This window comes from Scyliorhinus torazame, chromosome 1 (assembly GCF_047496885.1).
Source record: "Scyliorhinus torazame isolate Kashiwa2021f chromosome 1, sScyTor2.1, whole genome shotgun sequence".
Taxonomy (NCBI): domain Eukaryota; kingdom Metazoa; phylum Chordata; class Chondrichthyes; order Carcharhiniformes; family Scyliorhinidae; genus Scyliorhinus; species Scyliorhinus torazame.
In genome coordinates, this window is record NC_092707.1 from 7,667,316 (window position 1) to 7,689,155 (window position 21,840).

A 21,840-nucleotide genomic window follows, 5' to 3' on the forward strand; every position below is an offset into this window, starting at 1 on the left:
ATCGGAAATCCCTGTCCTCTGGTTCCTGACACTCTTGCCGCTGGAAACAGTTTCTCCTTGAGTATCAAAACCGTCATAATTTTAATTCTGTTAAATTCCCCCCTAACCTTCCCTGCTCGAAAGAAGAACAAGGCCATCCCCTCCACTCTCCCCATACAACCAGAAGTAACTATCACACAAAACATTTTCTACACAAGGCCAAGGCTGTGGCTTTGATATTATTTATTCTCAAATTTAACAAAACATAATTTACACCGAAATACTAATGCAATACAAAGTTAATTTAAGTCCCAAAATATCTACAGGATCTAATACAGAATGCTCAGGTTTGAGTGTTTTTACATCAACCGGAAAGAAAGGGTATTGCTTTTCAAAAGGGATTACACAACTTTTGAAAAATGTATATATTTTAAAAAGGCGTAACAACTTTGAAAACTGACCATTAACAGTGATAACCTGTGCAACATCTAAGGCAATATTGCATAGGGACAATAACTTCCAGTATATTGCTACAATAATCTGATATTGAATGCTGTGTTCAGGTTACACAATAAGGTACAATAGAAAGTGATTAAAAATCAGTAAATGTCATATTTACAGGATTGCTAAAAGAAACAATCCTCATTGGGGTTTTTCCTTTAAAACAAAAAGTATACATATTCTCAACGTCTCAAATCGGTCTGGTTTGCTCTCCATTACCCTGTGCATAAAGCATCTAAATGTTTAGTGTCCATCTTGGCAGAGTGGATGCATAGAGATGCATCAAAAATCAGTGACATTTCCAAACTCTTACATTCACCTAGTCTACTGGTAACACACGTATGACAGCTATTACTGTGCAATGTGTCTGTCATAATGGCTTTTACCTTTTTCAAGCTGCGTTAACATGGCTGGAGCAGGATTTAAAGAGTACAATCAGTTTGCCAAGTTGTAGGTTTCCAATTTTCTTTTTTTTAAAACTTATAAAAAAAAAAAGTGCAAGCAAGCCTCAATGATCCAGGAGGTATTGCACGTTTTATTTGTGAGGTTAAACTCTCAAAACACTCAGCTCCCAGCTTACTCATGAACTATTATTGCGGGACGTGAATGCAGATCATGGAGTGAAGTGCCTTTTGACCGCTGGCCAAGGCCCAACATGGCAAAATATTACAACATAGCACCTCTAATAGTGGACCCTGGACACAACAAAACGTTCATTGAGCTGTTATTCATTCAGGCCACTCTCGACTAATTTCCAGTTATTGGCAATGCGTTCTCTAGATTCTGGTTTTCCCAACATAATGTTTCTTGTAAAATACACGTGTGGGTGTGTGTGGGTGGTGGGGTGGGGTGGGGTGGAGCACGATCCTGACTGCTGGAGTGTTAACACCGGTTGTCCATGGGGTGGGGAGAGGGGGGGGGGGGTGAAAGAGGAGAAAGTGAATTATTTTTAAACATTAATCAGCAACATTGATGATGCAAATGACATTGTTCCTGCTCTTCTCATGGCAGATAGCAGATCATCAAACACTAATCAACAGAATCTTTATTATGTAAACAGTCTCCGAAGCAAATGGTTAACTTAAAAAAGAAATAAACATTCATATGGTATAAAAAGTCAAGTATTTTACAAACTGGTCAATTAATGGCAGTAAATGCTTTGCATTCCACAAGCAACTGTTGTTTGTTCTTGTTACACCTGCACCATCCCATCACTTGGAAATTGAAGAGTAAATGTTGTAAGGCTCAGCGAGCACAATTGGCTCCATTGGGCACCGCCACGGTCGGGGCCTGTGACAAGACGTCCCTTCCTGCTCTTTGTTCCAGGGTGGAATGCTCGCTAGGATGGGACAGTTACTCCTATGATAATCGCAATAATGACCAAGAGGACCACAACGCAAATCATGATGTAGAACATTTTCTGCAAGAGATAAAAAGGGAAAAGCATCACATTTTGGAATTTTTTCTGCTTTATTAAAACCCCGAGACAGTTTCAGCTGAATTATTACCACTCATCAAAAATTAATAGATAAAAATGAAGTGAAAATTAAAAGGAGGACTGAATGAGGGATGAACTTTTATTGATGCAGCAAATACCCAGAGCATTTTACAGGGAATCCATTGTTTTTGAAGTCGTTACACAAGCCCAGGGGGGCACCCAATTTGTTCACAGCAAGGTGACAAAAGAAATAACCAGCCTGTGCCACAATTTAAAAAAATAGTTTCATAGGATTTTTTTTCTTTTCGTAGAATTATATATAGAATTTACAATGCAGAAAAAGGCCATTCGGCCCATCGAGTCTGCACCAGCTCTTGGAAAGAGCAGCCTACGCAAGGTCCACACCTCCACCCTACCCCCATAACCCAGCAACCCCACCCAACACTAAGGGCAATTTTGGACACCAAGGGCAATTTATCATGGCCAATCCACCTAACCTGCACATCTTTGGACTGTGGGAGGAAACCGGAGCACCCGGAGGAAACCCACGCACACACGGGGAGGATGTGCAGACTCCACACAGACAGTGACCCAAGCCGGGAATCGAACCTGGGACCCTGGAGCTGTGAAGCAATTGTGCTAACCACTGTGCTACCGTGCCGCCCATAAAGTTTGCGGGGGGAAAATGTTGACCAGGAATCTTGGGGAAATTCTTGCTTCTCTTCGAATGGGAATTTGTTCCTGGGACGTGGGAATAACGGTAAAGCCGCTATTTGTTTTCTATTGTTAGGAATGGAGTACCATAACTAGGCAACGTCAGAGAGCATTTACAAATCAACCATGATGAGTCACATACAGGAGCAGAGTGGGTAACGACATGCACACCCAAATTAGGAGGAAGCCACTCCCCTCGAGCCTGTTCCACCATTCAATAAGGTCATGGCTGATCTGATTGGAAGCACAGCCCCACATTCCTGCCCACCCCCCCGATTGCTCATCAATCATTATCTGCTTCAAACCACCTTTGGAGGAACAGAATTCCAAAGTCTCACAGCCCTCAATTCTTTTCCTCGCGGGAGTGACCCTGCATTTTTAATCCGTGATCCCGAGTTCTGGATTATCCCACAAGAGGAAACGTCCTCTGCACAATCACCCTGACATGTTTCAACCAAGTCGCCTCTGACGCTTCTAAACTCCAGCGGGTACAAACATAACCTCTCCAACCTTTCCTCGCGAGACAACCGCCCCTTCCAGGTATTAATCGAGAAAATCTCTCAGCTGCTTCTAACTCATTTACAGCTTTCCTAAATCAAGAGGCCAACACTGTACACAATACTCCAGCTGCGGTCTCACCAATGTCCTGTACAACTGAAGCATAACCTGCCTACTCCTGTAATCAATTCCCCTCACAATAAATGACGACTTTCTATTAGCTTTCTTAATTACTCGCTGTAACTGTATACTAACCGCCTGTGATTCATGCACTTGGACACGCAGATCCCCCTGTAACTCAGAGCTCTGCAATCTCTCACCATTTAGATAATATGCTTTTTGATTCTTCCTGCCAAATGGACAATTTCACAATTTCCCACATGATAGTCCATTGCCAGATTTTTACCCACTTACTTAACCTATGTTCCTTTGTAGCCTCCTTGTGTCTTTTTCTGAACTATCTTTGTGTCGTCAGTAAATTTAGCAACCCGAGCTTCAGTCCCGTCATCAAAGTCATTTATATAAATTGTAAACAGTCGAGGCCCCAGCACTGATCCCTGTGGAAATCACTCCCTGCAGAGGGATGTGGATAGGCTAAGTGAATGGGTCTGGCAGATGGAATACAATGTTGACAAATGTGAGGTTATCCATTTTGGTAGGAATAACAGCAAAAGGGATTATTATTTAAATGATAAAATATTAAAACATGCTGCTGTGCAGAGAGACCTGGGTGTGCTAGTGCATGAGTCGCAGAAAGTTGGTTTTCAGGTGCAACAGGTGATTAAGAAGGCAAATGGAATTTTGTCCTTCATTGCGAGAGGGATGGAGTTTAAGACTAGGGAGGTTATGCTGCAATTGTATAAGGTGTTAGTGAGGCCACACCTGGAGTATTGTGTTCAGTTTTGGTCTCCTTACTTGAGAAAGGACGTACTAGCACTGGAGGGTGTGCAGAGGAGATTCACTAGGTTAATCCCAGAGCTGAAGGGGTTGGATTACGAGGAGAGGTTGAGTAGACTGGGACTGTACTCGTTGGAATTTAGAAGGATGAGGGGGGATCTTATAGAAACATATAAAATTATGAAGGGAATAGATAGAATAGATGCGGGCAGGTTGTTTCCACTGGCGGGTGAAAGCAGAACTGGGGGCATAGTCTCAAAATAAGGGGAAGTAGATTTAGGACTGAGTTTAGGAGGAACTTCTTCACCCAAAGGGTTGTGAATCTATGGAATTCCTTGCCCAGTGAAGCAGTAGAGGCTCCTTCATTAAATGTTTTTAAGATAAAGATAAATAGTTTTTTGAAGAATAAAGGGATTAAGGGTTATGGTGTTCGGGCCGGAAAGTGTTATTTCGGTTGAATAAACTCGGTTTGTTCTCACTGGAACGAAGGAGGTTGAGGGGCGACCTGATAGAGGTATACAAAATTATGAGGGGCATAGACAGAGTGGATAGTCAGAGGCTTTTCCCCAGGGTAGAGGGGTCAATTACTAGGGGGCATAGGTTTAAGGTGAGAGGGGCAAGGTTTAGAGTAGATGTACGAGGCAAGTTTTTTACGCAGAGGGTAGTGAGTACCTGGAACTCGCTACCGGAGGAGGTAGTGGAAGCAGGGACGATAGGGACATTTAAGGGGCATCTTGACAAATATATGAATAGGATGGGAATAGAAGGGTACGGACCCAGGAAGTGTAGAAGATTGTAGTTTAGTCGGGCAGTATGGTCGGCGCGGGCCTGGAGGGCCGAAGGGCCTGTTCCTGTGCTGTACATTTCTTTGTTCTTTGTTCTGAGTCCACAAAAGATCAGCCATGATCTCATTGAATGGTGGAACAGGCTCGAGGGGCCAGATGGCCTACTCCTGCTCCTAGTTCTTATGTTCTTATCCTGCCAACCGGACAAAGACCCACTTAAGCCTCTGTTTCCCGTCAGTTCGCCAATCTTCATCCATGCCAATGTTACCCCTACATCAAGAGCTTTTATTTTCCACAATAACCTTTGACGGAGCATCTTATCAAATGCCTTCTGGAAATCTAAGGACAGTACATCCACCAGTTCCCCTTTATCCATAGCACATGTGATGAAGAACTCCAGTAAATTGGTTAAAAATGATTTCTCTTGTTGACTCTGCCTGAGCAACTTGAATTTATCTAAATGCCCTGCTGCAACATCTTTAATAACAACGTTTCCTGTGAAAAATGTTAAGCTAACTGGTCTAAGTTTCCTTCTTTTGTCTCCCCCCCTTTTGAATAAAGGAATTAGATAAGTTATTGTGTAACTTAATGGAACCTTCCTGGAATTTAGTGAATTTTGGAAAACAACCAACTATCTCATTAGCCACTTAAGCATGGTGGCACAGCGCCCCCCCCCCCCCCAACCCCGGCACAGCGGTCAGCAATGCTGCCCCCATTGGCACAGTGGTCAGCAATGCTACCTCACACTGGCACAGTGGTCAGCAATGCTGCCTCACACTGGCACAGTGGTCAGCAATGCTGCCTCACACTGGCACAGTGGTCAGCAATGCTGCCTCACACTGGCACAGTAGTCAGCAATGCTGCCTCACACTGGCACAGTGGTCAGCAATGCTGCCTCACACTGGCACAGTGGTCAGCAATGCTGCCTCACACTGGCAGTGGTCAGCATTGCTGCCTCACACTGGCACAGTGGTCAGCATTGCTGCCTCACACTGGCACAGTGGTCAGCAATGCTGCCTCACACTGGCACAGTGGTCAGCAATGCTGCCTCACACTGGCACAGTGGTCAGCAATGCTGCCTCACACTGGCACAGTGGTCAGCAATGCTGCCTCACACTGGCACAGTGGTCAGCAATGCTGCCTCACACTGGCACAGTGGTCAGCAATGCTGCCTCACACTGGCACAGTGGTCAGCATTGCTGCCTCACACTGGCACAGTGGTCAGCAATGCTGCCTCACACTGGCACAGTGGTCAGCAATGCTGCCTCACACTGGCACAGTGGTCAGCAATGCTGCCTCACACTGGCACAGTGGTCAGCAATGCTGCCTCACACTGGCACAGTGGTCAGCAATGCTGCCTCACACTGGCACAGTGGTCAGCAATGCTGCCTCACACTGGCACACCTCATTGCGTCAGGGACCCGGGTTCTAATCCGGCCTCGGGTGACTGTCTGTATGGAGTCTGCACATTCTCCCCGTGTCTGCGTGGGTTTCCTCCAGTTGCTCCGGTTTCCTCCCACTGTCCAAAGATATGTCCGTTAGGTGTGGTTGTGAGGGTAGGGCCTCAATAGGGTGCTCTTTCTGGGGTTGGTGCACTGGATGGGCCGAATGACCTCCCCGTGCACTGTTGGGATTCTATGATTCTTTAAAGGCCCGAGGATGAAAGCCATCTGGACTTGTCGGCCCGCAGCTGCAACCATTTGCTCAGTACCACCTCTCTGCTGATTGGAATTGTCCCCGAGTTCCTCCATTTCTGGATTTACAGCTGCTTCTGGGATGTTACTTGTATCCTCGATAGTGAAGAGCGATGCAAAATAATTGTTTAATTCATCTGTCATCTCCTTATTTTTATATATTAACTGCCCAGATTCACTTTCCAACGCTCATTTACCATTTTTCTTTAAAAAACATCTGTAGAAACTCTTTACTATCTGTCTTTATATTACGAGCTATCTTTCCCTCATACTCTAATTCCCCCCTTACTATTCTTTTAATCCTTCTTTGCTGTTTTTTTTTTTAATATCAGTCCAACCTTCTGACCTGCCACCCATCTTTGTGCAATGATAACGTTGAGTTAACCACAGACACCAGATTAACGTTCTGGTCAGTTATTTTACTACCGGTTTGCTTTGACAAGTCCCAATTCAAATTCTCAAACCGCCATGGTGGGATTTGGACCGAAGTTCACTGGAATATCAGTCCCAGTATTTGGGTTACTCCAGAAACATAACCAGAGCCACTGCACCATGGGATCCTTCATGTCCACTCCAGCAGACAGACTTGGCTTAATGTCTTACCCAAAAGACAGCATGTGTGTCAATGCAGCACTCCCTTAGTACTGTGCCAAGGGTAAAACAGTATGGGACAGAATAAGAGAAAGGAGGGGGAAGAGGTTAGCCGTCTGACTAACCCTGGAACAAAGCAAGCATTCAACTTCACCTTTATTATAATGTTTGTGCTCATTTCAGTTCCACAGTCTCACCCTTCAAGCAGTGTAAATAGTTAAGACTTTGAATGTCTTCACTTATTTGCTGTAAATATTTTATATTGAAATGCGGTGTATTTGGGTTTGCATGTTCAATTCCAAGAGTTCCATAGTGAAGCAAAAGCAGCAATATTGATCACATTTGACATTTCAAACCAGCAATACTTGAAGCCAAATGGGCCCATTATATACATGACTGTTGGCACGAGTCAAACAACATCAATGAAAGTTGTTAGTAACTAATGGGCATCAGGCTGGCTGCTTGCTCTCTATAACCTCATGGGTTCTCACTCATATCAAATTGCTGCAAAATCAGGAACATCCAGCATTCTGCTGAAAGATTGATTTGTTTTCTCTCGACAGGTAGTCCCAGATGGGCCATTCGATGGGCCGAATGGCCTCCTTCTGCACTGTATGTTCTATGTTCTATGTGCTGAGAGCTTCCAGATCGGATTTCCAAACGGCAGTATTTGTCCGATCCATTCTGATTAGTGATGAGTAACGCAAGCTGGAGCATTCCACAGGTAAATGCGGCCACCACTGGGGCTGTTTAGCACAGGGCTAAATCGCTGGCTTTGAAAGCAGACCAAGGCAGGCCAGCGGCATGGTTCAATTCCCGTACCAGCCTCCCCGAACAGGCGCCGGAAATGTGGCGACTAGGGGCTTTTCACAGTAACTTCATTTGAAGCCTACTTGTGACAATAAGCGATTTTCATTTCATTTCACTGCACAGTCAGGCCATTTTAATTAAACTCTTAGACACAGTGGTCAGCCTGGTCTTAAACAGCACACAGGGAAAACTGCTGCTCCGTATGGTTTGACAGTCCTTAACCCGAGAAATAATCGGCTGTCTCGAAAGTCACCACGGACCAACCTCTGCTCTCACGTTCTGAGGGGGAGGAGTGATGGGCGCCTGCTCCCCACCACTGTTTCAAACTCCAGTTGACACATTCCGGAAAGGTTAATCACATGATCTTTGGCCCCCCCCACCCCCGTCCCAACATTGGTCGCCTGACACATTAATCCTTGTGATGTCCTGCCTGCCGACACTAATTCGGAAACAAACAGACTCTTGTCAATCCTCCTGAAGCAGATTCTATAATTGGATCACACTGCGGCAATTTGCAGCTCTTGGGCCTGTCACAGGGTTGAACAGCCAATAGAAAGTGAAACTAGTCCCGATTCCATAGTCACCTAATCACTCATCTGTTACTGATACTGAATCCCAGAGCTTCTGATCATCACTGGATCAGGCAGAATTGCAGATTGGGGGAGTAGGAGGTGCGATGGATCAATGGTCACCGTCTGTGCTGTAACATTCTTTGATTTCAAGTCTGGAGAGGAGCCGAAACATGTGGGTGATCTGCAAAGTTTAGTTCCTTCTTGCCGTGTGGGCAGATTCTGATGTGCGTCATCGACACTCGCTTGTGTAAGGTGCTGAACCAAACATAAAACCAATTAGCAACTCTCTCACCACACCTGCCGCTGAGCGACAATCCAGGTGAGGACAACAAAAACAACACAACCCTAGCAGTAGTCAGGATGTGGGGCAGAAAATAAATCAGGAGATAGAAAAGGCAAGTAAAAAAGGCAATATCACAATAATCATGGGGGACTTCAATATGCAGGTGGACTGGGAAAATCAGGTTGGTAGTGGATCCCACAAAAATGAATTTGTGGAATGTCTAAGAGATGGTTTTTTGGAGCAGCTTGTGGTAGAGCCCACTCGGGAACAGGCAACTCTGAATTTGGTGATGTGTAATGAGGCAGACTTGATTAGGGAACTTAAAGGTGAAGGAACCCTTAGGGAGCAGTGACCACAATATGATAGAATTTACCCTGCAGTTTGAGAGGGAGAAGCTGCAATCAGATGTAACGGTATTACAATTAAATAAGGGTAACTACAAAGACATGAGGGAGGAGCTGGCCAGAGTTGATTGGAAAAGGAATCGAGCAGGGAAGACAGTGGAACAGCAATGGCAGGAGTTTTGGGGGGTTATTCGGGAGGAACAACAGAAATTAATCCCAAGGAGGAGGAAACATGCTAAGGGGAGGACAAGGCATCCATGGCTGACGAGGGAAGTCATGGACAGCATAAAAGCAAAAGCAAAAGAAAAAGCATACAGAGTGGCGAGGAATATCGAGAAGTCAGAGGATTGGGAAGCCTTTAAAAGCGAGCAGAGGACAACTAAAAAAGCAATAAGGGGGGAGAAGATGAAGTATGAGTGCAAGCTAGCTAGTAATATAAAGGAAGATAGGAAGAGTTTTTTCAATATATAAAAGGTAAGAGAAAGGCAAAAATAGCCAATGGCCCACTGGAAAACGTGGCTGGAGAAGTAATAATAGGAAACAAAGAATTGGCAGATGAACTGAATAGTTACTTTGCAAGAGTCTTCACGGTGGAAGACACCAGCGGGATGTCAGAGCTCCAGGAGAACCAGGGGGCAGAAGTGACCATTACTTAGGAGAAGGTCCTGGGGAAACTGAAAGGTCTGAAGGTGGATGAGTCACCTGGACCGGATGGACTACACCCCAGCGTCCTAAAAGAGATAGCTGAGGAGATTGTGGAGGCATTGGTGGTGACGGGAGGGAGGCAGAAGACGGGAAATTATAGGCCGGTTAGCCTGACTTCGGTCATTGGTAAGATTATAGAGTCCGTTATTAAAGATGAGATAGCGAAGTACTTGGAAGTACATGGTAAAATAGGACTGAGTCAGCACGGCTTTGTCAAAGGGAGGTCGTGTCTGACAAATTTGGAGAGTTCTTTGAGGAAGTAACAAGGAAGTTAGACAAAGGAGAACCAGTGGACGTGATTTATTTAGATTTCCAGAAGGCCTTTGACAAGGTGCCGCATAGGAGACTGTTCAATAAGTTAAGAGCCCATGGTGTTAAGGGTAAGATCCTGGCATGGATAGAGGATTGGCTGACTGGCAGAAGGCAGAGAGTGGGGATAAAGGGGTCTTTTTCAGGATGGCAGCCGGTGACTAGTGGTGTGCCTCAGGGGTCTGTGCTGAGACCACAACTTTTCACAATATACATTAATGATCTGGAAGAAGGAACTGAAGGCTCTGTTGCTAAGTTCGCAGATGATACAAAGATCTGTAGAGGGACAGGTAGTATTGAGGAAGCAAGGGGGTTGCAGAAGGACTTGGACAAGCTAGGAGAGTGAGCAATGAAATGGCAAATGAAATACAATGTGGAAAAGTGTGAGGTTATGCATTTTGGAAAGAGGAATTTAGGCATAGACAATTTTCTAAATGGGGAAATGCTTAGGAAATCAGAAGCACAAAGGGACTTGGGAGTCCTTGTTCACGATTCTCCTAAGGTTAACGTGTAGCTTCAGTCAGCAGTTGGGATGTACTTCTGAGGCTGTATATGGCTCTGGTCAGACCCCATTTGGAGTATTGTGAGCAGTTTTGGGCACCGTATCTAAGGAAGGATGTGCTGGCCTTGGAAAGGTCCAGAGGAGGTTCACAAGAATGATCCCTGGAATGAAGAACTTGTCGTGTGAGGAACGGTTGAGGACTCTGGGTCTATACTCTTTGGAGTTTAGAAGGATGAGAGGGGAGGAAACGTACTAGACACTGCAAGGCCTGGATAGAGTGGACGTGGAAAGGATGTTTCCACTGGGAGGAAAAACTAGAACCAGAGGACACCATCTCAGACTAAAGGGACGATCCTTTAAAACAGAGATGAGGAGGAATTTCTTCAGCCAGAGGGTGGTGAATCTGTGGAACTCTTTGCCGCAGAAGGCTGTGGGGGCAAATCACTGAGTGTCTTTAAGACAGAGATAGATAGGTTCTTGATTAATAAGGGGATCAGGGGTTATGGGGAGAAGGCAGGAGAATGGGGATGAGAAAAATATCAACCATGATTGGATGGCGGAGCAGGCTCGATGGGCCGAGTGGCCCAATTCTGCTCCTATGTTTTATGGTCTTACAACAGCCTCTGCTTCATGACGGAAACTACCAAACTCTCCCAGAAAAACCTTTCACGACAGGGCAAGTGGATTAAAGTCTGACAGGAATCTTAAAACATCACTTCACAGAGATCAAGCGTCGGAGGACGCTGCGTGGATCAAGGGGAAAGTGGTGCATGGATACAGAATTCTCTGTGGCAGGGAGCAGAGTGCGCTGCTGGGTATTTTTCAGACTGTGGTCTTTCACATGGGTCCGTCTTGAGTCCATTATTCTTTGTAACTTTTATAAATGATCCAGTCTCGGATATGGGGATCAGCATCATCAAGCGTGCAGATGAAATGAAACTCGACAAAGTGGTAGACAGTGATGAAGATGGTCATCAGTTCCAGCATGGTGAAATGGCCAGATGGAGTACAATGTGGAGAATTGTGAAGTGAGACACTTTGGGAGAATAACACAAAGACAATACATCATAAATGGAACAATTTTGAAAGGTTGTTGTCCATAAACGTAAATCCTCAAAAGGTGGGTGACAGGGCAAGTTGAGGTGGATCAAAAAGCTATGGGTTAACTTGGATTTATAAATAGAGAGACAGAATATAAAAGCAGAGAGATCATCCTAGAACTTTAAAAATAATGGCTTAGGCTTCAACTGGAGCATTATGGACAATGCCGGGCACCACTCTTCAGCAAAGAAAGGCCTTAGAAAGGGTACAGAGGAGATTTACCAGGGTGCTACTGGGGCGAGGGAGGGACTTTAGTCATGAGGAGAGGTTGGGAAAACGAATAATCGCCTGTCACGAGTAGGCTTCAATGAAGTTACTGTGAAAAGCCCCTAGTCGCCACATTCCGGTGCCTGTTCGGGGAGGCCGGTACGGGAACTGAACCCACGCTGTGACAGTCCTCAGGCTTGCTGGATTTTCTGGCCAATTTATATGCCTCCTCTTTGACTTTAACACTATCCCTGATTTCCCTGGTTAGGCATGGTTGAGCCACCTTCCCTGTGTTATTCTTGCACCAGACAGGGATGTACAATTGTTGACGTTCATCCATGCATTCTTTAAATGTCTGCCATTGCCTATCCACAGTCAACCCCTTAAGTATCTTTGCCAGCTTATCCTAGCCAATGCACGTCTCATACCATCAAAGTTAGCTTTTAAGTCCAGGACCCTAGACTCAGACTTAACTCTGTCACTCTCCGTCTTAATGAAGAATTCTATCATATTATGGTCACTCTTCCCTAAAGGATCTCACACAACAACAGTGCTAATTAATCCTCTCTCATTGCACAATACCCAGTCTAGGATGATGGCCTGCTCTCTAGTTGGTTCCTCAACATATTGGTTGAGGAAACCATCCCTATGCATTTCAGGAAATCTTCCTCCATCGCAGTGCGACCAGTTTGACTATCCCAATCAATATGCAGATTGAAGTCACCCATAATAACTGCTGTACGCTTACTGCACACATCTCGAATTTCCTGTTTGATGCCATCCCCAATCTCAACTCCCACTAACGTTTTTGCCCTTTGGTGTTCCGCAGCTCCACCCATACAGATTCCACATCATCCAGGCTAATGTCCTTCCTTACTATTGCGTTAATCTCTTTAACCAGCAACGCTCCCCCACCTGCCTTTCCTTCCATCTTTCCTGAATATTGAAAATCCCTGGATGTTGGGTTGCCATCCTTGGTCATCCTGGAGCCAGGTCACCGTGATCCCAATTACATCATATCCGTTAATGATTGTCAGCGCAGTGAATTCATCAGCCTTATTACAAATGCTCCTCGCATTAAGTTAACAAGGTTACAGATAAAAGATAGGGATGCAGGACGAAGCAAAGTGCTAATTCTCAGAGCTAGCACTGGCATGATGTCCTGAATGGTCTCCTGTGCTATAAGTTTGTATAATTCCACGAATGACAATCTGTAAGCATGGAAATAACAAACTCACCCGCCTTGCTTTGCTCTGGTATCGAACCGCTCTTTTAGTCTCTTCTTTTGCCCGCTCAATATATTCAGTCGCGTTCACCACATTTGTCTCGATGTTGTTAATCATTTCACCCTTTTTCATTCAGAAAAGAGAAAAACAAAGTCAGTTCAAGAAACATTGTAAAATATATCCTGCCCCTTGTGTCGCTTATGCTATTTATTTTCTTTGCCCACCACTAAACGGTGATTGCTGTCAGCTAGACTCTCACTCGCGAGGTCACTGAAGAGAATCACTGAAACCTCATGTTCAAACACTCAGCCCATCTAATCTGTAGCCCGCTTTTGCCCCACAAATTACCCAGCATACTCTCAGTTATGTTCCGGTGTCAATAAACCATCTAAATTCCAGTATAACAGAATGCATGGACTCTGCTTCAACATGATTGAGAATTCACACTTTGATCTTCCCGTTAAGGCATTAATCTTGCTTTTTCAATATGATTGGCGAAGAGCCATCAGTCCTTACTCTAGAGAACCCTCCCTGATCTCCAAACTTTCTATCAACTTTCTCCTTGATCTTCTGAGCCCAAAACTCGCTTCTTGACAAACGTCCATTGCTGACAACATCCCAAAACTGTGCAGGCCCTTTTTAGATCTTTCCTTGGACAGGAGAGGAAGTTGACAAGTCGTAGTCTTGCCTTTCCTGTGAATTTCCTTATGATCCCTCAGCTGTTCGCTTGGAGCACCAGGGAGATCAGAACATTGGTATATCAGAGGAGGTGGCACTGCACACCTTACTGCAACTGACGACTGGCCACCAGAGCCTTCTGCAGACTGAAGAGTTCTACATTTCCATTACCCTTGGGGAAACATTGCGTCCTGCTTTCAACCCTGAACAGCCTGGCCCTAATTTCAAGGCTCTGTCCCCTTGCTCCCCACCAGAGGAAATAGTTCCTCGCTATCGATCCTATCAAATCTCATCTTAAACAACTCGATTAATTTAACTGACCACGGCACAGGTCAGGGGAATAGAAAAATGAAATTGCACCGTAAATTAATAGTTTATTAATTAATTGCACCTTCCATTCTGTAGGCCTAGTCGTGGCAAAAATGACTGATAAAACAGGCATCTTGCTTTCTCAAGTCAGACCTCTGGAGTAATGAGTTTTGCCAATGCAATAAAGGAGCATGGAGGATGAGAAGACACAATAGAGAACGATGGCACAAGTACATAACGAGTAACCATGAGGCGGAACAGGCACAGGAATCAAAATATTACTCAGTATGTTTGGCAAAGATACAGCAGAGCACAATACACATTGTCTACCTTGTGGAGACCTGCAGACAAAACTAGTGTAGAGGCCAGAACAATCCTAAATTGGTGCACAATGCGTTTTTTCAAGATCATCGACGCTGCAATTTCAGCTGTAATATAAGTATTTAATTTTTGATCCTGTGCATGTTTGCTTATATTGACTGGGTGGAAAGCTCAAGTCTGAAAACAGATGAAACTTCACATTTTCTTCCAGAATCGAGGTCAACATGCTACATAAACATCACAGTGATTCAATGTGCCCATCGATGGAATGGATGGAATCATGTGAATTTGTTGGGTTACCTGTGTGACTGTCCCATCAGCAGCAATTAGCAAAAGAAGAGAAATCTCATTTATTTTATTACACCTCAACAAAAGCTTACTCAGGGAGCTTAGCTTGATGCAACTCTGCTGCATCGCAGGCACCTAGTCAACGCTCAGTGGAAATGCTTTAGATAAGAGAACTGGAAAATCAATACGGATGCAAGAGGCTGATTTGAGAGGAGTAACTGGACAGGTCTCGAGTACAAGCTGCACATCAAATGTAAATTTGCATGAGAAATTGTGTTAGAGGAGAAATAAATTTCAACTAGTCAATCCTGAGAGATTTGGGGAGATTATATCACTGGGCGAGTAGTCCAGAGGTCCAGGCTAATGCTCTGGGGACAAGGGTTCAAATCCCACCATGGCAGCTGGTGGAATGTGAATTGCGATAATTATAGGCGGCCATTCAGCCCGTCAAGCCTGTTGCTCCATTCAATACAATGATGGCTGATTGGACACTTCAACCACTATGCCCATAAACCTTCACATTATTGTTAATCAGATATCCATCAATCTTTGCTTTAAAAACACAATACAGATCCTCCCAGCCCTCTGGAGCAGAGAATTCCAAAGATCCACAATCCGCGGTGTAAAAACATTCCTCGTGCCTTCTTCATAGATAGATTCCTTCATTCAACTTTAACATCCTGGCTTGAGATTAAATTTTTTTAACTTTCAAACAATGTAAAATTCTATCATATTGTGGTTACTCATCCCTGAAGCTTCTTTTGCAACAAGATGATTAATTCGCCCTTTCTCATTGTACAATACTAGATTAGAATAGCCGGTCCTCTCGCTGGCTCCACAACATCCTGTTCTAGAAACCCATCCCGAGCACGCCAGAAACTTGCCTTCCACTGCATTAGTGCTCACTTGGTTTGTATGTCTGTGTGTAAATTGATGTCACCCATGATCAGTTTGCCCATGCTACATACTTCTCTTAACTCCTGATTAATACCATGCCTCATTACCATGGCTATTCAGTGGTCTATAAACATCTCCAGGCAATGTCTGCTGCCCGTCGCTGTTTCTTAGCTCCATTCAAAGATTTAACATATTGTTCATTCGATCAAAGATCCTCTCTTACGACTGCACTGATCCCATCCTTCATTATCAGTCCAACTCCACCTCCTTTCCTTCCTTGTCTGCCCCACCTAAACATGGAAAATCCTCGAAAATTCAGCTCCAAGTCTTGGTCACCATGCACCCATGTTTCCGTAATGACAATTATGTCATTCCCATCTATCTCTATTTGTACCTTTAGGTAATTTACCTTGTTATAAAGAAAGGTACAGCACATGTAATTGGCTCTTCGACCCTCCAACCCTGTGCCAATCACAATGCCCCAACTAAAAAAAAAAACCTTCTGCCCTGACTCGGTCCGTGTCCCTCTATTTCCTCCCTATTCATGGACCCATCCAGATGCCTCTTAAATGTTGCTAATGTGCTGCTTCCATCACATCCTCTGGCAGCGCGTTCCAGGCACCCACCACTCTCTGTGTGAAAAACTTACCCCGCACATCTCCCTTAAACTTTCCCCTCTCACTCTGAACCTGTGCCCTGTGTAATTTACACTTCCACCCTTGGAAAAAGCCTCTGACTGTCCACCTGTCTATGCCTCTCTCAATTTTATAGACCTCTATCAGGTCTCCTCTCAGCCTCCGTCTTTCCAGTGAAAACAATCCGAGTTTATTCAACCTCTCCACATAGCCAACACCCTCAAGACAATGCAACATCCTGGTGAACCTTCTTTACACTCTCCCCAAAGTTTCCACGTCCTTCTCATAATGGTGACCTTAACTGCACGCAATACTCCAAATGCGGCCTAACCAAGGTTTTACACAGCTGCTACATGATTCCCCGACTCCTGAACTCAGTGCCCCGGCTGATGAAGGCACGCATGCTGTATGCCTTCTGAATCACCTTGGCCACCTGTGTTGCCACTTCTAGGGAACTGTGGACCTACACGCCCAGATCCCTCTGTATGTTAATGTTCCTAAGGTTTCTGCCATTTACAGTATAATTCATACCTAGATTTGATCCTCCAAAATGCATCACCTCGCATTTGTCCAGATTAAACTCCATCTGCCATTTCTGTGCCCAAGTCTCCAATCCACCTATCTATATCCTGTTGTTTCCTCTGACAATTCTCGGCACCATCAGCAACTCTGCAAATTTTCGCTACAGATCTCCATTCTGAAAAATACCCTTTCACTGCTACGCTGTCTTCTATAACCAAGCCAGTTCTGTATCCATCTCACCAGCTCACCCCGAATCCCATGTGATTTTAGAATTTGTCCCAGTCTGCAATGTGGGACCTTATCAAACGCCTTACTAAAGTCCATAGAAATGACATCCACAGCTCTTCACTTTTTCTTTGTCACCTCTTCAAAAACCTCAATCAAGTTGGTGAGACATGACCTTCCCCGTACAAAACCATGCTGCCCGTCACTAACTAGTCCATTTCCCTCCAAATGTGTCCATGTTCCGTCCCTCAGTATCTTTTCCAAAAGCTTCCCCACCATTGATGTCAGGCTCACCGGCCTATAATTTGCTGGATTATCCCGGTTTCCTTTCTTAAACAAGGGAACAACATTGGCTATTCTCCAGTCCTCTGGAACCTTGCCTGTGGTCAAACAGGATATGAAGATATGAGGCTTCAGCTAGGGGGGCACGGTAGCACAGTGGGTTAGCACTGTTGCTTCACAACGCCAGATCAGCACGGATTTGTGAGGGGTAGGTCTTGCCTTACAAATCTTATTGAATTCTTTGAGGAGGTGACCAAGCATGTGGATGAAGGTAAAGCAGTGGATGTAGTGTACATGGATTTTAGTAAGGCATTTGATAAAGTTCCCCATGGTAGGCTTATGCAGAAAGTAAGGAGGCATGGGATAGTGGGAAATTTGGCCAGATGGATAACGAACTGGCTAACCGATAGAAGTCAGAGAGTGGTGGTGGATGGCAAATATTCAGCCTGGATCCCAGTTACCAGTGGCGTACCGCAGGGATCAGTTCTGGGTCCTCTGCTGTTTGTGATTTTCATTAATGACTTGGATGAGGGAGTTGAAGGGTGGGTCAGTAAATTTGCAGACGATACGAAGATTGGTGGAGTTGTGGATAGTAAGGAGGGCTGTTGTCGGCTGCAAAGAGACATAGATAGGATGCAGAGCTGGGCTGAGAAGTGGCAGATGGAGTTTAACCCTGAAAAGTGTGAGGTTGTCCATTTTGGAAGGACAAATATGAATGCGGAATACAGGGTTAACGGTAGAGTTCTTGGCAATGTGGAGGAGCAGAGAGATCTTGGGGTCTATGTTCATACATCTTTGAAAGTTGCCACTCAAGTGGATAGAGCTGTGAAGAAGGCCTATGGTGTGCTCGTGTTCATTAACAGAGGGATTGAATTTAAGAGCTGTGAGGTGATGATGCAGCTGTACAAAACTTTGGTAAGGCCACATTTGGAGTACTGTGTACAGTTCTGGTCGCCTCATTTTAGGAAGGATGTGGAAGCTTTGGAAAAGGTGCAAAGAAGATTTACCAGGATGTTGCCTGGAATGGAGAGTAGGTCTTACGAGGAAAGGTTGAGGGTGCTAGGCCTTTTCTCATTAGACCGGAGAAGGATGAGGGGCGACTTGATAGAGGTTTATAAGATGATCAGGGGAATAGATAGAGTAGACAGTCAGAGACTTTTTCCCCGGGTGGAACAAACCATTACAAGGGGACATAAATTTAAGGTGAAAGGTGGAAGATATAGGAGGGATATCAGAGGTAGGTTCTTTACCCAGAGAGTAGTGGGGGCATGGAATGCACTGCCTGTGGAAGTAGTTGAGTCGGAAACATTCGGGACCTTCAAGCAGCTATTGGATAGGTACATGGATTACGGTTAAATGATATAGTGTAGATTTATTTGTTCTCAAGGGCAGCACGATAGCATTGTGGATAGCACAATTGCTTCACAGCTCCAGGGTCCCAGGTTCGATTCCGGCTTGGGTCACTGACTGTGCGGAGTCTGCACGTCCTCCCAGTGTCTGCGTGGGTTTCCTCCGGGTGCTCCGGTTTCCTCCCACAATCCAAAGATGTGCAGGTTAGGTGAATTGGCCAATGATAAATTGCCCTTAATGTCCAAATTGCCCTTGGTGTTGGGTGAAGGTGTTGAGTTTGGGTAGGGTGCTCTTTCCAAGAGCCGGTGCAGACTCAGGGGGCCGAATGGCCTCCTTCTGCACTGTAAATTCAATGATAATCTATGATTAATCTAGGACAAAGGTTCGGCACAACATCGTGGGCCGAAGGGCCTGTTCTGTGCTGTATTTTCTATGTTCTATGTTTATCCCAGGTTCGATTCCCGGCTGTGGGTCACTGTCTGTGCGGAGTCTGCACGTTCTCCCCGTGTCTGCGTGGGTTTCCTCCAGGTGCTCCGATTTCCTCCCACAAGTCCCGAAAGACGTGCTGTTAGGTGAATTGGACATTCTGAATTCTCCCTCTGTGTACCCGAACAGGGGCCGGAGTGTGGCGACTCGGGGATTTTCACAGTAACTTCATTGCGACGCAAGCCTACTTGTGACAATAAAGACTATTATTATAAGACATTTCATGGTCCCTTTTGGCCCTCCTAATTCCATGTTTAAGTTCCTTCCTACTTGCACTATCGGGCTTGAGCAGATTTTAGATGCCTAGACTGATCATATGCTTCCTTTTTCCTTTACATAGAATTTACAGTGCAGGAGGCCATTCGGCCCATCGAGTCTGCACCAGCTCTTGAAAAGAGCACCCTACTTAATCCCATCCCATTCCTGCACCTAACCCAAGGACAATTTAGCATGGCCAATCCACCTAACCTGCACATTTCTTGACTAAGTTTACAATTTCCCATGTCATCCATGGTTCCCAAATCCTGCCATTTCTATCCTTCATTTTTGAGGGGACATGTCTGTCCTGCACTTCAATCAACTGGCCCTGAAAAGCCTCCCACGTCAGACGTGGATTTGCCCTCAAATAGCCGCTCCCAATCCACATTCCCCAGTTCCTGTCTAATTTGGATGTAATTGGCCCTCGCCCAATTCAGCTCCCTCACTCACGGGCCACTCTTGTCCTTATCCATGACTACTCAAAATCTTATGGAATTATGGTCGCTAAGCCCACAATGCTCCCCCACTGAAACATCAGTCACCTGCTCTGGCTCATTCCCCAATACCAAGTCTGGCCCCCTCCCTGGTTGGATTGTCGACATACTGGATCAAAAAGGCCTCCTGGACACATCTAACAAATTGCTCTCCATCCGAGCCCCTGGCTGTAAGGGATTCCCAGTCAATATGGGGGGAGTTAAAGTCGCCCATCACAAATACCCTGCTTTTTTCACACCTTGTCAGTATCTGACTACACAACTGCTCCTCGGTCTCCTGCGGGCTGCTGGGAGATATATAGTACACTCCCAACATTGTGATTTCACCCTTTTTATTCCTGAGCTCCACCCATAATGCCTCACTGCAAGATCCCTCCAATGTGTCCTCCCTCAACACAGCTGTGATCTGCTCCCTGGTCAGCAATGCCACTCCCCCACCTCTTTCGTTTCCCCTTCTGTCCCGTCTAAAACAACGATATCCCGGCCCGTTAAGCTGCCAGCCCTGTCCGTCCTTTAACCGCGTCCCCGTAATTGCAATTACATCACAGTTCCATGTAGTAATCCAGGCTCACAGGTCATCTGTCTGACCTGTTATACTTCTTGCATTGAAGCAAAGGCACTCCAGACCTGCAGTCTCGCTGAGCCCTGTGGCCTCCCTCCGCCTGCTCTTACTCTGCGCCATGTTTATCTCAGTCTCACTTTTCCCCCAGTCTCTACACTTACTGGCCTGCTGGTCCAGTGCTCACCCCGCCTGCTACACTAGTTTAAACCCTCCCGAACTGCACTAGCAAGCCTCTCGCCCAGGATATTGGTGCCCCTCCAGTTCAGGTGCAACCCATCCTTCTTGTACAGGTTCCACCTTCCCCAGAAGACATCCCAGTGACCCATATATCTAAAGCCCTCCCTCCTATACCAGCTCTTTAGCCACATGTTCAACTGTACTATCTCCCGGTTCCAAACCTCACTAGCACAAGGCACGGGGAGTAATCCTGAAATTATTGCCCTGGAGGTCCTGCATTTTAGCTCCTGACCTATCTCCCCAAATTCTCTTCCTGCCTATGTCATTAGTACTAATGTGGACAATGACATCTGCCCGTTTACCCACCTGTTTCAGAATGCCCTGTAGCCATTTAGAGACGTCCATGTACACATTCAGGTAGAGCGCCCTTCACCTTGTCCTTTCGACACCATTCTGCATTGGACACATACTTGATGCTTTACTTTATTTCTCCTCCCCTCTTGTCCAACAACTACTTCCTTCCAATTTGGACCACATCTCTGTCTCCTCCCTCCCTCCCTCCTCCCCGACAAGCCACTTAGTTCAAAGGTAATTAGAGACGGGCAACAAATATGCTGGTCCTGCCAGAGACATCTCAAGTAAAGAAACAAAATGTTGTAGAAATGGGATTGAAGACTGGTTGTCTTTAGGTAAAGCAGGGTGGAGAGCAGGGAATAATTAGACCAGGTTACACACCTTAAATTCAGCCTGTTTTATAGATTCACATTATAATTTTCCACCTCCATATTTATACAGGAATGTGTCCACACAAACGGTGTGAGAAAGGTGCAAGGTTTAAGATTGTGTGTTTCAATTGTTTAAAAAATGCAAGATAGTTTGGATCGATCCTTAGGATAAAGCAGTGCTGGAAGTTCAAGAAGTTACAAGATAGCAGCTACTGTTTTAAAGAGTGGCAGGAGAGGAAAGGGGAATGAATCAATAGGGGAAAGAATTGGAGCTGTGTCAAATCATTCCGTTTAAAAAGAATCTTCATTCTGGTCTTCTAGCCTTTGATATGACCTTTATTTCAATATTCATGCTGTTAAGTAAACTCGATATTTCCCAAAATATTTCAGAAGCAGACCTGCACAATGCAGTTGAGATAAACACAGCAATAGCACAGGCTGGCAAGTTGGACAACTGCAAGAGACAAGTGCTTTG

General features: G+C 45.2%; 1 protein-coding gene across 2 annotated transcripts in view; it reads right to left on the reverse strand.

Annotated features, from left to right (window-relative positions):
* Positions 1-205: 205 nt before the first annotated feature.
* LOC140430132 (syntaxin-2-like) overlaps positions 206-21,840 on the reverse strand; it is a 110,232-nt gene continuing 88,597 nt past the window's right edge. The window contains exons 9-10 of one of the 2 annotated variants that reach the window (XM_072517683.1): positions 13,173-13,279; positions 206-1,900 (exon numbers count right to left, since the gene is read on the reverse strand). In XM_072517683.1, the coding sequence (XP_072373784.1) occupies positions 1,882-1,900; positions 13,173-13,279 (126 nt within the window). In that variant the 3' untranslated portion in view covers positions 206-1,881. Of the gene's footprint in view, positions 1,901-13,168; positions 13,280-21,840 lie in introns of both variants that reach the window. The other variant, XM_072517651.1, reaches the window with a different exon arrangement.